Genomic DNA, 16,436 nt, shown 5'->3' with positions numbered 1-16,436 from the left:
AATTCCCTCTCCTTCCCTCTCTCCTACTCCTCTCCCCTCATCCATTTCCTTCTCTCGTTTCCCCTGGAGTGGGTTAATTCCTGAAAGTTTTTATTTTTAGCGGAAATAATTATTTTTAAAAGTCAGTTAAGGAGAAGATTGTAGAGCTTCAAAACATTCCTTGCATATTCTTCCAGGTATGGGAAGGGATGTTGTTGGATGTTCATAGCAGAAAGTCTTATATAGTTTAATTAGTTGACCCCCTGATAACCACTTTTCTATCTAAAAGCATATTGTGACCAAAAGAGGGGCTTTAATGTTAAATAGCAGCAATACATTTATTTATTCTGTGCTATAAATAAAAAGGTTGCCAGACACACAGTACAACTTAACAATACTTGATTATAACAACCTAGTGCAGGGCTGCTAAACTCGCTGGCCACGCCCATACCTGGTTTAACAAAGGGGGGAAAGTCGCCATACGTCACATGATGCCGCGAGTTTGACACCCCAGATCTAGTGGATTGTGGAGAATCAACACCTCTGATCTTCTCCGCCACTTTCTAGCATGTTCCTTTTCTCTCCTTAACAACCTTTACATGTGTATTTCTGAGAATCTGATACGTGGGTAACACCATTCCCCAAGCTAAGCAAAAAGACTCAATTCCAGTTCCCAATTCAATATACGTAAAATTCACCCTCATTTACATGACACAACTTTAAGGAAACATTTAAACATAACATGCTTCAGTTTTTGAATTTTGATACTAAAATAATGCTCAGTGCCCTTCACTAAAAAGGGATTATTTTTCATGAACTGAATTCCGTAAGGTTGTAATCAATCAGTCATCTAAGTATAATTTCTTATTGCAAAACAACAGGGGATTTAATTTTTTAAAAAATATAGGGACGCAGTGGCTAAGACACTGAGGTCGTCGATCAGAAAGGTTGGCAGTTTGGCGGTTCAAATCCCTAGTGTTGGGTAATGGAGTGAACTCCCGTTACTTGTCCCAGCGTCTGCCAACCTAGCAGTTCGAAAGCATGTAAAAATGCAAGTAGAAAAATAGGAATCACCTTTAGTGGGAAGGTAACAGCTTTCCGTGCGCCTTTGGCATTTAGCCATGCCGGCCACATGACCACAGAGATGTCTTTGGGCAGCTCTGGCTCTTTGGCTTTGAAACGGAGATGGGCACCGCCCCTCTAGAGTCAGGAACGACTAGCACATACGTGTGAGGGGAACCTAAAAAAAAATAACAGGTAGTTCTGAAGAGAATTAGTACAAAATGTTATGCAGACTGGCAGGAATGTAAACTGTTAAGGCTAATTTAATCAGACTGGCAGGAATGTAAACTGTTATGGCTAATTTAATCATAATAATATCAATAAAAATGGACTTTGGTTAGTAAGAAATACCTTAACAACGGTATGTATTCAGACCAATCAGGTTTGGAAAAAAATACCATTAATCCTGGACTAGAACATCTGGCATAGATTGTTAGTTTAGAACAAGTGTGGATTATGTTTCAGGAGTGTGGATTGAAACTCTTTATTTCTCAACTTTCCAGTAGGCTGCTATTTGCAGATGATGTGATGTCTGGAAGGATCAGGACAAAAGCTTTTTGACTCTTTTTTTTCCAGATGGATATCAATGGAGGTGGGCATTAAGAGTTGGGAGTGGGATGTGTCGCAGAAGAAAACTATTATACCCAATATTCACTATAAATGTAGTCATTACCTTATGACCAAAATTAAGCCCCAAATTTATGTTGCGACGTGAACCTGGGACACAGCAACCGTCATAAGTCGAGAACAACTAGCACATATGTGCGAGGGGAATCTTTACCTATAATTAGAATTCTTATTGGCTGCGGTCTTAATAAGCCTCCTCTGTATTTAATAACTTTGTTTGGTGTCTATCTCTGCTTTTTTCCTACTCTTATCTTCAGATTATTTTTATAACAATTCTGAAATTTAATTGCTTTTTCAGATCTTTACAAAGAATTGTTCATAACCAACCACACTCGGCATATATACCTTAATGGAACAATAACTAGAGGGAGGGAAGTATGTGGAGGGACACTCAAGGTTCTGTCTTAGGCCCAGTACTCTTCAACATCTTCATAAATGAACTTGACTAATAGTTTACACTGCATATCCATGATTTTAGATTTTGATAGCAAAGAATTTGAATCCAGTATTACACAGTTTATTTTAATGATGCTTGTATCACTAACATTCCAAAACCAAATGAGTATCGCAATCCTATTATGTCAGAGTGTTTGCAGTGTGACTACTATTTTGAGACAACCCAGGAGCAAAATACAACACACAGAGACTTAGACATTTAACAATGGTTTATATACACTTAGCAATGGATACTGGATACAAGAAGAGAGATATACAAGGGGAAAGAAATACGCCCTCTCATGGCCTCCTTTATATACACAGCTTCTTAAAGTGGCAATAACCTGGCTTCTTAAAACCACAATACTTCTGCTGACTCATCCTCATTTCATCATCTTAATTTACAGCCTTACATTAGCTGGTCAGCTTTTAATCACCATTACCCTGACATATTAAATTCATAAATGTAGTTATCCAATAAGTACTGCTGATCGTGCTGAACAACTTCAAAAGGAAATAGGAAAATGAATAAGTATATCTTGCTGAAAAAGGATTTACTGGCCAAAGAAAAAGAGTTGATAATCAGATTAATAATGTAGCTTCAAACAGCAGCAGAATGAAACCACTTATTTCATTAGCCACAGTGAAAGACTTTGACAACATTTATTGCCAACATCTAGCTTTTATTCTTACAAAAACCTAAGGATTTATTTACAATAATTCATCATTTTGTATTCTTTTCCAAAAGCTCAGGTGAAAGATTTATTCATGAGCAACATAATTCTTTTGAAAATGAGTGATAAGAGTATTAAAAATCCAATCTGTCTCTCTACACTGCTCTATACCCACAATGAAATTGTTCTAAATAGTTTGTTTAGTTTATTATTTATTATTTATTATTATTTTATTTTAATTTATTTTGGTTTGTCAAGCATGTATGAGAAACAAGTATAAGTATGAACATCACATATAAACATATAAGTATAAGCAGGTATATGTATATACATAAGAAATGAGTACAAATAAATGGGACCAGTATGACAGGGATGTTAGAGATGCTGGAATGCTTATGCACGCCCCCTTACAGACCTCTTAGGAATGGGGTGAGGTCCACAGTAGACAGTTTAAGGTTGAAGCTGTGGGGGGTTTGTGGATGTAACAACGGAGTCAGGTAGAGCATTCCAGGCGTTGACCACTCTGTTGCTGAAGTCATATTGTCTGCAATCGAGTTTGGAGCGGTTTACTTTGAGTTTGTATCTATTGTTTCCCCATTTATTATGGCGGTTGAAGCTGAAGTAGTCATTGACAGGTAGGACGTTTTAGCAGACAATTTTGTGTACTAAGCTTAGGCCAGACGTAGGCGGCATAGTTCTACATTGTCCAGACCCAAATTTTCAAGCCTAGTGGCATAAGGTATTCTATTGTGAGCAGAGTTTATTATTTATAGGTTTATTGAAACCTCTAGTAACATCCTTACCAAAATTTGAACCAGTTATCTTTCAAGATTGTTGCATGAAATGTGTGATACAACAATAACCAGTTGCCTTCTAGTGTACTAGATTTTATCAGAGTCAGGCAGCTTTTATTAAGTAATAATAATACTTCGAACAATTTATATGTGATTATATCTTTAACATCATCCAACAACTTCTCCTCTTCCCATGTCTTAGGAAGGACTCAATAGGTGGACAAAAATGTTAAATCCAATCTAAGCATTTGGCTGACTGTGACAACCTTAATAATTAGGGTTTTACTGTTGTAATCTGCTTAGAATCTATGATTGAAGCAACATGTCCTAAATAAGGAGGATTAAATTTTATGTGTTAATTTGTCTTGTATGAAAGCTTGTAGAATTAAAGCTGAAGGTTGTTTACAGTGTCCCTCAAGTAATTATCTCAATCTTTCAGATAAGCCCATTGCCATGTCATAATGCAGGACCGTATTCCTGTAAAAGAGTCTGTGGAAGGTGGCTGGATTGTCAGAATCATACTTGCCTGAAAGAATGCCACACAGTTTCTGAAAAAGATGCCGGCAATGAGAGGCAAAAGGTAAGTAATCTTTTTCAGTGCAAAGCAAGCAAACACAATAGTATAATAAAATTACACTTTTTGCCATTTTTTTCTTCCCCAGCAGTTGGGGGGTGGGGGCTTAACTAAATCTGGGCATTCAACCCAAAGTATTTAAGCACTTAAAAATGTAACAAAGCTGAATCAACAAACCAGCCCAGTGCTTACCTGAAGGAAACCATTGAGAACACTCATAACCCATAGGAAAAATCCTTGTCTTTCCCTTAAAGGGATTATCCCCAAAAGAATAGAAATCACAGAGTCACAGGAACTCTCTGGCTTGCCCTTGAGAGGGTTATCTTCCAAAAATAGAAACTGGACAAAAGAAGTACCTCTTAAGGCAGTCTTCAAATCTTTCATAGTTGGCTTCTCCCAGGTGGAAGGAACCTGGTAAAAAATATTAGAAGCTTTTTTTCAGCCCCAATGAGGTGCTAATGAGTGAAGCGGTCTTCCCTGCTTTGCTTGAAATGGAACTTCACTCATTAGCACCTCACTAGGGCTGAAAAAAAGCTTCCAACAAGCTACATTTGGAGTATAAGATGTACCCAAATTTCCACCCTTTTTTAGGGGGGAAAGGTGCATCTTATACTCCAAAAATATAGTATGTCTTTATTTTCAGGAAAATACGGCACTAAATGCATCCATCTGGGTTACGATCTTAACTGGTCTTATTTTTGGGAGAGGGCTTATGAGCACCCTGAAAAATCATGCTAGGGCTTTTTTCCCAGTTAGGTCTTATTTTGGAGGGAAAGAGGGTATTAACTTTCTGTCACATGAGCGAGCCAAGCGTCTTTGCATACGTTTAAATGAACGGATGGTCCAAAAAAAGCAAAAAAAAAAAAAGAGAGAGAGAGAGAGAGAGATAAATCACATTTTGCTGTTTTTACTAGGCAGGTCCAGAATGTTCTCAGTGTGAAGAAGGATGTTCCAAGCCACGACCAGCTGGATGCTTTCATGTGTGCCCTCTGCCATGCCATCCTGGGGAATGTCCAGCATGTGCCCAAATGATCCGAATAAAATGTCACTGCAAACTGACAAGCCTCTACATTGAATGCATGTATGCAATTGAACAATCTTTGTTTGCTTGTTTCAACTTTTGGTACTTAAGCTATTTTTATTTACTTTTCACACTGCTATGTGGAGATGAGGCGCCAGAGGTGGTATTTTACCAGTTCGGACCGGATCGCCCGTACTGGTAGTGGAAATCGCAGTGGCTCGGCCCACCCGTGCCCAGCTCTGTGGCATCCCATTTAGGCCCTTTTTTCACCAAAAGTGCATGTGTGAAAGGATCTGCGCATGCGCAGAGGTTGAGCGTGCTCACATTTGTGAACCGGTAGGGAACGTAAGTGTATACTACCCCTGTGAGGTGCGTGCGTGTGCGCACACACACGCACACACGCACACACACACGTTTCCTCCTGATAACTGTCAGATGGGCCTGGCCCCCTCTCTGCCTCTGACGCAGAGCCCTCATCAGAGCCTTCCCCAGACTCCAGGACTGGCCCATATTCCTCCCCAACCTCCTCGCTGTCTGAGTCTGCCACCAGCTCTGCTGGCCGCTGGCGGGCCACATTTTCTTGCAGATGTTTTATTACCTTAACTAGGTAACATCATCGGGGTTAGTGATATATACATATACATAGGTCTATTTGGAACTGTCAGCCAGCCTAATTCCCCCAACCCCGTCCTATAAGCAAGCTCTTCGCTCCAACTTGGTTTTATTGGGTTTTTTGGGGGGGAGGGGGGCTGTTTGGAATGGTAGATGGAGGTACCAATTATTGGGGGTCTTCCTTCAGCCTTGATTCAAGTTGATATACTAGTAGAAGTAAAAAAGAACTGTCATTTTACTGCACAAGCACTTTGTACTGGCTGGCTAATCTATCTTTCTGACTTCCTTTTGCTTGCTGCTTATGTTTCAGATTTAAAAGACCTGAAAAAGTAGGTTTAAAGGTTAAAACTAGGGCTATTATTTTTGGGCCTGCTGGGATAGTGGTCAGTTTATCCTAATTATCAGGCTAGTTTGAATCAAAGCATTTTTACCAAATTTAACCTGAGATACAGTGGGGTTTCAGGTGTTGCCTTATAAAACATCTTCATTTTATTCTCATGAGATGATCACTTCATCTGATATTAAATCCCTTGACCAGGCTATATTTGATTGTTCAAACTCAATCTCTTTTTTAAAACATCCTCACCTGTTTTTTTGTCTGCTTTCTCAGTTCAACATTGATACGTTCATAGAAAATAAGACAATGAATATCTTGACTTGCTGTTTATTTTGTCTCTTTTTTATGAATGACCATTAATTTCTATTTCTTCAGAAAAATCACTAATGCTGATGCAGAAGAAAAAGAAGACCTGTGTTCATGCAAAAACCAGTGCCCCAAGGAGGTAACCCGTTCTGACCCAGCCTTAGCAGAAACAAGAAACAGACTCCTATCCCGGAAAAAAACCTTTTATTTATGTCCTGTGAATTAATGGCATTCACACACTGAAAAGTCCAGACAATAGTCCTTCAAAGAGTTAACTGCAGTAACAGACCTTATCAGTTCTTTGCGATAATTGCCAGGCCTCAGCTCCCAGACACAAAGCTATAAATTAAGTTCTGGCAAGCAGTCTCTGAGGCACAAAACACAATCAGCAAAATCTTCAGAAATCTGAACTGTTGTCTCCTACGACCACCACTCCCCTTTCCTTCTATTTATTCCACAGCCAGGGAGGGGCCATTCAGTGTCCATGTGTGCCTTGCTTCCTGAGTCGACTCCTTGTCCTCAGTTGTTCTCCTCTCCTAACAGCTGTGTGCATACGCTCTTATGGAACAGGCCCCAGCTGTTCTTCCTCCCCACTTATCTCAGCCTCCACAGGGAGCTGCCTCTCCAGTGGCTGAGAAATGTTGGATGGCCCTGGCACTATCTCTGCGTCCGACGCAGAGCATCCATCAGAGCCTTCCCCAGACCCCAGAACTGGCCCAAGTTCCTCCCCAACCTACTCATTGTCCGAGTCTGCCGCCAGCTCTGCTAGCAGCTGGCAGGCCACAACAAACCCTAAAAAAAAAAAGCATTTGGAACTGTTGATGGCAGTACAGTAATGTAGCATTGGAAATTGATAAGTAGCACCATGGCAGATTTCAAAAGTGATCCTTAAAACATTTATGCTCACTGGCAAATGCATTCAATGACTTTAATAATTGGGAATAAGAATCTGAAGGTTGATTAGTAAATTCTGAAGTAACGTTTAACATCTGGTGACTACATGGATGAATCTACATCGTTGTCTTGGTATTAGCCTGGAAAGAGTTTTGCATTAAAAATGAATTGTACAGAAGATTTCTTAGCATCCTTGGCTCAAAGTACAAGGAATTTAAGTATAATAATCAACCAATGCCAGTAAGGAAAACTGATGCTTCATGCCAGACACATATATTTCTCTCTGACATTACAGCTACCTTGTGGCCATCGATGTAAAGAGATATGTCACTTAGGGGAGTGTTGTCAGAATTGCAATCAGAAAGTTAAGATCCGTTGTCCTTGTAAGAGACTCAAAAAGGTAAGCTATATTACTGAGGTAAACTATATCATAAAAAAAGGTTATTGTATTTTGTATGTATTCATTCGTGTAATGTGATTTATCAATGAGGGACTTTCTGGAGCAATTTCAGGAAGTCACACAGGAAACTCTTGTTCCACCAGGAGAAATCAGCTCATGATTTACTACAGGTAGTTCTCAACTTACGACCACAATTGAGCCCAAAATTTATGTTGTTAAGTGAGAAATTTGATAAGTGAGTTTTGCCCCATTTTATGACTTTTCTTGCCACATTTGTTAAGTTAATCACTGTAGTTGTTAAATTTGTATCATGGTCGTTAAGTGAAACCGCATTTCCCTGATGATTTTGCTTGTTAAAGGTTGCAAAAAGGTGATCCCAGGACATGCAACCGTCATAAATATGAATCAGTTGCCAAGCATCTGAATTTTGATCATGTGATCACAGGGATGCTACATCCCTGTGAAAAATGGTCATAAGTTTGTGCCGTTGTAACTTTAAATCCATCACTAAATGAACTGTTGTAAATCAAGCACTACTTGTATACTGCTTTTCCATTTTAAAAAAATAGTTCATAATAATAGGAATATTTTATTCAATAATTTTGTTTGTTACATTTAACTAATTTGTAATAAAGCTATATTAAAGATAATATAAAAAGAGACGCGGTGGCTCGGTAGTTAAGACACTGAGCTTGTTCATCAGAAAGGTCGGCAGTTCGGGGGTTCAAATCCCTAGCGCTGCGTAATGGAGTGAGCACCTGTTACTTGTCCCAGGTTCTGCCAACCTAGCAGTTCAAAAGCATGTAAAAATGCAAGTAGAAAAATAGGAATCACCTTTGGTGGGAAGGTAACAGCGTTCTGTGCGCCTTCGGTGTTTAGTCATGCCGGCCACATGACCACGGAGACGTCTTCGGACAGCGCTGGCTCTTCGGCTTTAAAAACAGAGATGAGCACCGCCCCCTAGAGTCAGGAACGACTAGAACCTATGTGCGAGGGGAACCTTTACCTTTACCTTAAAGATAATAAAAGTAGAAACATAGCAAAGAAATATACATTGTATTAATTAAATGGTATAAATTGCTAGATTTTTAGGTTTGTAATAATAATACAATAGTATTAGTAATTAACATTGTGCAATTTAGTAACAATTTAATTAAATTTATATGCCACCCAACTCTGGGTATATACACATTTAAGTGCAAATTACAAGATGGGTCTTAGTGTGGTGGTGGTGTTTTTTTAAACTTATGTGGGCTTTTCATTTTTTTCATTCTTGAAATCATCCTTAATTTGAAAGAATTTTCCAAACTCTTCTCTAGCAGCTCTTCTTTGTATTTTTTGGGGCTGCTTTGCATAAGACTTAGATAAAGTATTATATATGTAGTTGAAATAGTGGCAATAGAAATTCTTTAAGCCCTACCTAGGATATTTATGGCTTAATTAATGTGGAATTGAATTTAGGTATGGGTAATTTTTCCATTTAATCACTTGTATATGGCTGGATGTGATTTTTTAGATTGGTGATGACATGTTAACCAGATAAAGAAAGGCAGAAAGTTACATTCCATTTCAGGACAGATAATTTCATGATTATCTGTCCAATTACCCATTAAAAATTGTATGGTTTTCTTCCTTGAATGCTACTAATTATGCTAATAGGATATTCTGAAATTAGCTAGGCAGCACACTTCTGAGAGTCAAGCAGAGGCATATGTCATAAACCAGTGTCCTGTAGTAATATTCATAATATAAATATTATGCATATATTTTGAATAATGAATTAAATTAGGAATTTAATTCAGTCTGAATTTAATTCAATTCACACTCTGCTAGAGAGGAGTTCCCTGAAGACGGGCTCCAGCACGAGTCCCAAAACTCGGAAGAAAGAACCTCTGGTCTCAGTGACCAACCCAGACTGGATCCTGTAAATTAGGAATTCATTGTGGGAAATTGTTTAAATCCATCTAAAACAATCTACCGTATTTTTTGGAGTATAAGACGCATCTTTTACCCTCAAAAAAGAGGCTGAAAATCTGGGTGCGTCTTATACACTGAATACAGCATATTTTTGCCTCATGAAACCCCGCCCCCTTCACCAAAATGACCATGCAGAGCCTTTAGGAGGCTTCCAGAGAGCTCCTGGGGGCTGGGGAAGGCAGAAAGGAGCAAAAAATGAGTTGTTTTTTGCTCAATTTCCCCCCCCCCCCCCAACCCCCAGGAGTACTCTATATGCTTCCGAATGCCCTATGTTTGACAAAAAAAACGGGCCCGTTTTTTGCTTGTTTTTGGCTCCCCGACCCCCCAGGAACACTCTACAAGCCTCCTAAGAGCTATTCATGCCCTTTTTTTGAAAAAAAAACCTGGCCCATTTTCGTGAAAAACGGGTTGTTTTGGGGAGGTTTGCAGAGTGTAAAAACTTTTTTTTTAATTTGCCTCTTCAAAACCTTGGTGCGTCTTATACTCTGAAAAATATGGTAATTAAATGCCAGTGATGCTTAACTTAATTTCATGTATTACAAAATGACATGAATGAAAAAGGAAGTTCAGTTCCTAGTAAAAAGTTAGATTATGTTATATGGGTTTGTGTGTGTGTGTAATGTAATGTAATATTGACTATTTGCCAGACTATTGCCAGGTAGTGAACAACATAACAATATATTTAGTACAACAAATTTAATACCAACAAATAAAATTAAAGCTAGATAATGTGAGAGGGATGGATGCCATAATTAAATTAAATATAACAGTAGTGATGGCCATTTTGACATCTACATTAATATGATATGAGTAACCATAGGAAGTAAATTTCTGAATTTTAATTTATTTTGAGACTAAAATACAGCAAGATACAAACTGGCAGATATATTTTTCAGCAGTTAGTACGGCAAACAACCTTTAATAGATAATTTCGGAAAGAGAATTACAATATTGATCTCTCCATCTGAATTAACTTTGAAAAAGCCACTACTTTGGCTTTTTATTACAAATCCTGCAGAAACCCCTACGTGTGACTTTTCGTTGTGCACTACACACCATTCTGGACTAACATGGGTTGCCGTTCTCTTCTTGTACCGTGTTTCCCCGAAAATAAAACAGGGTCTTATTTTATTTTGACCCACAAAATATGGCCTTGGTCTTATTATCGGTGGTGGGGGCTTATTTGCGCCGGCCGAGCGGTTGCCCAGCACTGCTCTGATGTGTCCTGTCACTGCCCTGCATCGGGTTGGGCTTTCTTTGCAAGGGGGACAATCTGGGGAGTGAGAGAGTTAGGAAGCCTGGGTTGGCATGGGGCAGTTTCTCCAGTGAAGCATCTGATTCTTCCCCAGGGGTGAGCGTTTTGCCTCCTCTCTGTCCCAGCTTGGAAGCTGCAGGGGAAGCCTGCCATGCCCTGCGAGGGGGGGAGAAGAGACGACAAGAGAAGCCACGTCTCGCTCCACACCTCTCACTTCTCCTCCACCCCACCTGCCACCCTCTCGCTAAAGAGACGGTGGGGAAGGGAAGCAGCCTGGATTCTGTTAGCATTGGGGCGGGGTGGGAGGAGTTGGGCTGTGAGACACACGTCCTACCCAAGACTTGCAGCTCCGTCATGTTTCTGGCTGTTTTGTCCAGGGAAACACCCTGTAAAAAAAAATCTCGCGAGTTCAACTTCCCTGGACAAAAAACTGAGGAACGCGACAGAGCTGCAAGTCTTGGGTAGGATGCATGTCTCGCAGCCCAATTCCTCCCACCCCGCCCCAATGGTAGCAGAATCCAGGCTCCTTCCCTTCCCCACCATCTTTTTAGCGAGACGGGTGGAAGGTGGGGTGGGGGAGAAGCGAGAGGTGTGGAGCAAGATGTGGCTCCTCTTGCTGTCACTTCTCCCTCCCCTCACCGGGCATAGCAGGCTTCCTCTGCAGCTTCCAAGCCAGGGCAGAGAGATGACGAAGGGTGAAACGTTCACCCCTGGAGATGAATCAGAGCTTCACTGGAGAAACGGACCCACACCAGCCCAGGCTTGCTCCCCAGATTGTCCGCCTTGCAAAGAAAGCCCAACCAGACGCAAACACCGCCTCCAGCCACCTCTTCATCCTGGTGAAACTACGTTTTGAAAGGATGATCTGCGGGGGGGGGGATTTCCTGCACATTGGCAGCGGCGTCTCCTCACAGGGCTTCTCCCGATGTCCCAGGTGCAAAGCAACATCCCATAAAGGAAGACATGGAAATCCATACAACTGGGGATGTCAGAAGAAGCCTTGTGAGAAGACGCCGCTGCTGATGTGCAGAAAATCTCCTCCCGCTCCCCCTTGAGATAGTCTTGTGGGCTGGCCGGAGAGGTCTTCAATGAACTTCGCTCTGTCTGTGTCTCTGCAGGCAGCAGTGTCTGCAGCATCTCCTTGCAGGGCTCATTCTTCCTTCTCTTTGGCTGATTCTCAAATATTTTCAAGCAAAACATTGCCAAGAGAGGGAAGTATCTCTTCTCCCTTCCTTGCCAAACTTTGCGTGTAGGCGTAACATTTCACAAAGCTCCTTAATCCGCGGCCGCTGGCTCCCTGGCTTTGTGTTTTTTATACACATACCGACATACCCACCCTTCCTGGGAATGCCGTTTCCCACTCCCACAATTCCGTTTCCAAGGAAAGAAGAGCGCTGGGGCCGCACTGGACATTGCCCCCTGCCCTGACTCCTGTCAGCCTCAACTTTGCTCCTGAAACCCTGCGGGCCACTTCTCTGCTTGAGCTCAGCCGAAGGGGGGGCTGAGGGCAAGGGCGAGATGAAGCTGATTGCTTCCCCTTTGCCTCCTCTCCCAAAAGCAGTCTCGGGCGCAGCCACTTTTGCAGCAGGAGACTCAAGCCGGCCTTCCGAAGGGTACTGTAGCAGCAGCTATCCACAATTTTTTTACCCTTATTTTGTCCCGATCCACGTGGCTCACTGGACCATGTGGGTCAGGACGAAATAATGATAAAAAAATTGTGGATAACTGCTGCTACACTACGCTTCAAAAGGCCGGTGCAAGACGCGTGGGGTGCCTCACTTGGCCTCCTGCTGCTTTTGTGGCCATAATCAATGGCAAAAGCAGCCGCACTTGCTGGAGGCCACGGCCTGAGCAGCACCCGCAAATCAGTTGTTTTTTTAATGGCTCAACTGATCCGATTAAGGAGCTGAGAAGCGCTGAGGTGACCAGGGAAGGGAAGGGCTTCCTCCTGTACTTGCCACGGCACCCTTTCACTAGGGCTTATTTTTGGGGGAGGGTGTATATTTACACCCACCTCAAAAACCAGGCAAAAACCAGGCCTGGGCTTATTAGCAGGACATGTCGTATTTTCGGGGAAACACGGTAAGAAGAATGCTGGTTAGGCCCTTTAATGCCTGGGAGACACCTTTAATATTCCCCCCACACACACACTCCACCCCAGCGATTCCCTGTATGTTTATTATTAGTTATTTCTTACTTTTGTGGGTTCTGCTTACAAGACATTTGTTGTATGTTATCTAATGATCTAACAAATGGGTGGATAGATCTTCAATTCCCTTTATCCTGTCCTCTCCTCCTTTCCAAACTTCCCAACTTGGAAGGATGTGGGATGTAAAAAGAAGGGAAATTTTGGTATCCAGCTAGCAGATGAGTGCAATAGAATTCCTTCCTTCCTTCCTTCCTTCCTTCGATTATTCATCTCCTTCTTTCTACCCATGTCCGTCCTTCCTTCCTTCCTCTGATTATTCATCTACTTCTTTCTACCCATGTCTGTCCTTCCTTCCTTCCATTATTCATCTCCTTCTTTCTACCCATGTCCATCCTTCCTTCCTTCCCTTATTCATCTCCTTTCTACCCATGTCCTTCCATCCTTCCTTCCTTCGATTATTCATCTCCTTTCTACCCATGTCCTTCCTACCTTCCTTCCTTCCTTCCTTCCTTCCTTCCTTCCTTCCTTCCTTCCTTCCTTCCTTCCTTCCTTCCACATGACTGCCCATCTTAATCAAATAACGTGGAGCAGGTTAGAGCCTCACTTTGAAGGAGATGGACAGTTTAGAAACATGAAATATAAACAAATAGCTATGTGTACTTTGGGAGAAGAAAATTTTTTGTTTTGAACATTCCTTTGCAGTAAATAATGTTATAATAGATTCAGAATTTTTGGGGGGGAGGGGAGTAAGGATTTATTTTTAATCAATTTTTTCTCCTAGGAACTTCTATGCAGTGAAGTTCGCGAAGGTCAGTTTGTCTTAGAATGTGACGCGGTATGCAAAGAAATGAAACGGAAAGCTTCTGAGGTAATTTGCCCTTTGCAATTACAATATATTGCTGCTATTTTGAGTGATGAAAATGTGTGCAGGATTACTTACCAAGATTATTGGGTCGGCCAATTAAACAGCAATTGCATGTTAATTTTAGTTCATTTGTATGTAGTGCAAAGATGGTATTCTACCAGTTCAGACCGGTTCACTCGAAACGGTAGCAGAAATTGTGGCTGGCCCTGCCCACTCGCCCCAGCCCTATGGCATCTCATTTAGGTCCTTTTTTCACCAAAAGCACATGCGCGGAAGGCTGTGTGCATGCGCGGAGGTGGCGTGTGCGCTCACATTTGCGAACCAGTAGGGAAGGGAAGTTAATACCACCCCTATGTAGTTTGAATAAAGCAGAGAGTCACCAAATGGGATTGAATCTGGCTGAATGAGCTGAGCCAAGAACAGTGCAGAGTTAGATAAAATATTGTAGGGGATGTTGCTTTTGTATAATATACCATAATCCATTTCCATTGTTTTGCTCTTTAATGCTATGTGTCCTCACACATTTTAGGTTGCAGTAATTTTAACTCTTATTTATTCCTCTGTTTTTTCCATAATTTACATCGGGGTGGTTTCTTGAGCCTTTTTATAGATGTACATCTTCATTTGGTTGCTTTTCTCATCTTTTTAAGTGGGAGAACTTGCACAATTGGTGGCTGATTAAATACTTTTTTGCCCCACTGTATCTGTTTCAAGGCTGGAAAAATTCCATATAGTAACTATGATGTTTCTGGCAGGACCTTAGATCAGCTTATTCTGCTCTGTGGAAATATTACTGGGCAGCATATCAATAATAGGGTGATCTATAGCTAAGTTATAGTTTTCTTAATAGTTATATTTAATGAATAGGCATTGCCAATGCAAATAAAAAGCATTTGCATTACGGCATTCCAACAAAGAAATTTAAAAAAGGCTGTGTGTTACAAAAAGCTTTCCTTCTAAAGTCAAATGGACTAATTTGGAACATATTTTAATTTATTCAATGAGGAAACAATGCTGCATTCCCAGTTTTTCACTTCTGAGCCTTGGCATGTTGCATGCCAGATGGCAGTGCAGCAACTTGTGCCAAAAAAGAAAGGAAATATGTAGTTATTGATGTGAAACACCCAATCAGGGAACAGAACAAGTGGAAGTCCTAGATACGGAAACAAATATATTTGCCCTCAAATCTGCCATCCCTGTGATCAGATCTCTGCATTTGAGAGCAGTGGAGCAATCTGGAGGGCAGATCCTTAGTTCTGTTATTTGTCCACGTCAGGAACCCATCATTCCTAGCAGTTGAACACAGAATTTGTCAACTATTTGAGTGCTTTATAAACTTGACTGACTCATTTTAGGAAAAGTCCAGTGAATTAATTTCTTGCATCCCACCTGCTTCTGACAAATCAGCCTTGCTGCCTTGAGGGAAGAGACCTGACTCTGACTCCTCTGACTCCTCCTCACATGCATGACACACAGTCTGTTTGCACAGCCCACTGTCAAGCAATTTGTTTGAAATCTATAATGGATATTCCACACAATAGGAATCATGTTTGAGGGAAGCATGATCATATTCTACATGTTGGAGAAATTGGCATTATAACAAAATCAGAACTCGAAGAGGAGACGAGCAGTTTTTCTGGTGACTAAGAGCCACACTGCAGGGGCTCCACGCGTCACATTGGGATGACCCAGACAGCCTGGGATCTTTGCACATATGTGGGTGAGGCTGGAATGTCTATGAAAATTGTCAATCCAGGCCATGATTGGCCCAAAGGTGCTTTTTCCAAAAGACAACTGTACACCCTTGGTTTTTGTTTGCAAGCATCAAGGAGGCCCTCAGAACTTGTGGCTATCCTAACTGGGTCTTCAACAAATCCACAAAATGATCCAGCAGGAGCTTTTTCATAATAGACAAAGACGAGCAACAAACAGCAACGTTGTTGTTCCATACGTTGGAGGAATATCTGAAAAGCTCAGGAGGATTTTCAATCAATACAACATACCTGCACACTTTAAACGCCGGTATACATTAAGACAGAAGCTTATCCAAGCTCAAGGACAAAATACCCAGACACAAATAGAGTAATGGGGGATATGCAGTGCAGTCTAGCAAGGCATGTGCAGATCTGTACATTGGGGAAACAAAGCAGTCACTTCACACAGGAGAACCAAATAGGATTCAGAAGTGACAAACTGGGAATGCAGCATCGTGCCCTCGTTGAATAAATTAAAATATGTTCCAAATTAGTCCATTTGACTTTAGAAGGAAAGCTTTTTGTAATGCCATTACACTTGATCTTAGGCAAAAGGAAGCCGAGAAGCATTATTAGTAAACTGTATGCCAAACACTTAAAGTATGAATTTCAGGATTGTCTAATTTCAAGGGGGATAATCAAAGACGAACAAGCCGGTTTTAAGGAAGGTAGATCTACAGTGGATCATATCTTGGTACTCCACCACTTAGTACAAAAATGC

General features: G+C 41.1%; 1 protein-coding gene across 1 annotated transcript in view; it reads left to right on the top strand.

Annotated features, from left to right (window-relative positions):
* The window catches only part of NFXL1 (nuclear transcription factor, X-box binding like 1), a 66,036-nt gene that overhangs the window by 33,152 nt on the left and 16,448 nt on the right, over nt 1-16,436 (top strand). Inside the window, exons 16-20 of the mRNA XM_081959712.1 lie at nt 4,011-4,151; nt 5,060-5,226; nt 6,491-6,560; nt 7,611-7,715; nt 13,878-13,964. Coding sequence (XP_081815838.1) covers nt 4,011-4,151; nt 5,060-5,226; nt 6,491-6,560; nt 7,611-7,715; nt 13,878-13,964 — 570 coding nt within the window. The remainder of the gene's footprint in view (nt 1-4,010; nt 4,152-5,059; nt 5,227-6,490; nt 6,561-7,610; nt 7,716-13,877; nt 13,965-16,436) is intronic.

This window comes from Natrix helvetica (assembly GCF_964273705.1).
Source record: "Natrix helvetica genome assembly, chromosome: 7".
In the NCBI taxonomy this organism is placed as follows: Eukaryota; Metazoa; Chordata; class Lepidosauria; order Squamata; family Natricidae; genus Natrix; species Natrix helvetica.
Note: the sequence above shows the minus strand (reverse complement) of the source record. Positions and strands in the feature narration are given on the sequence as shown.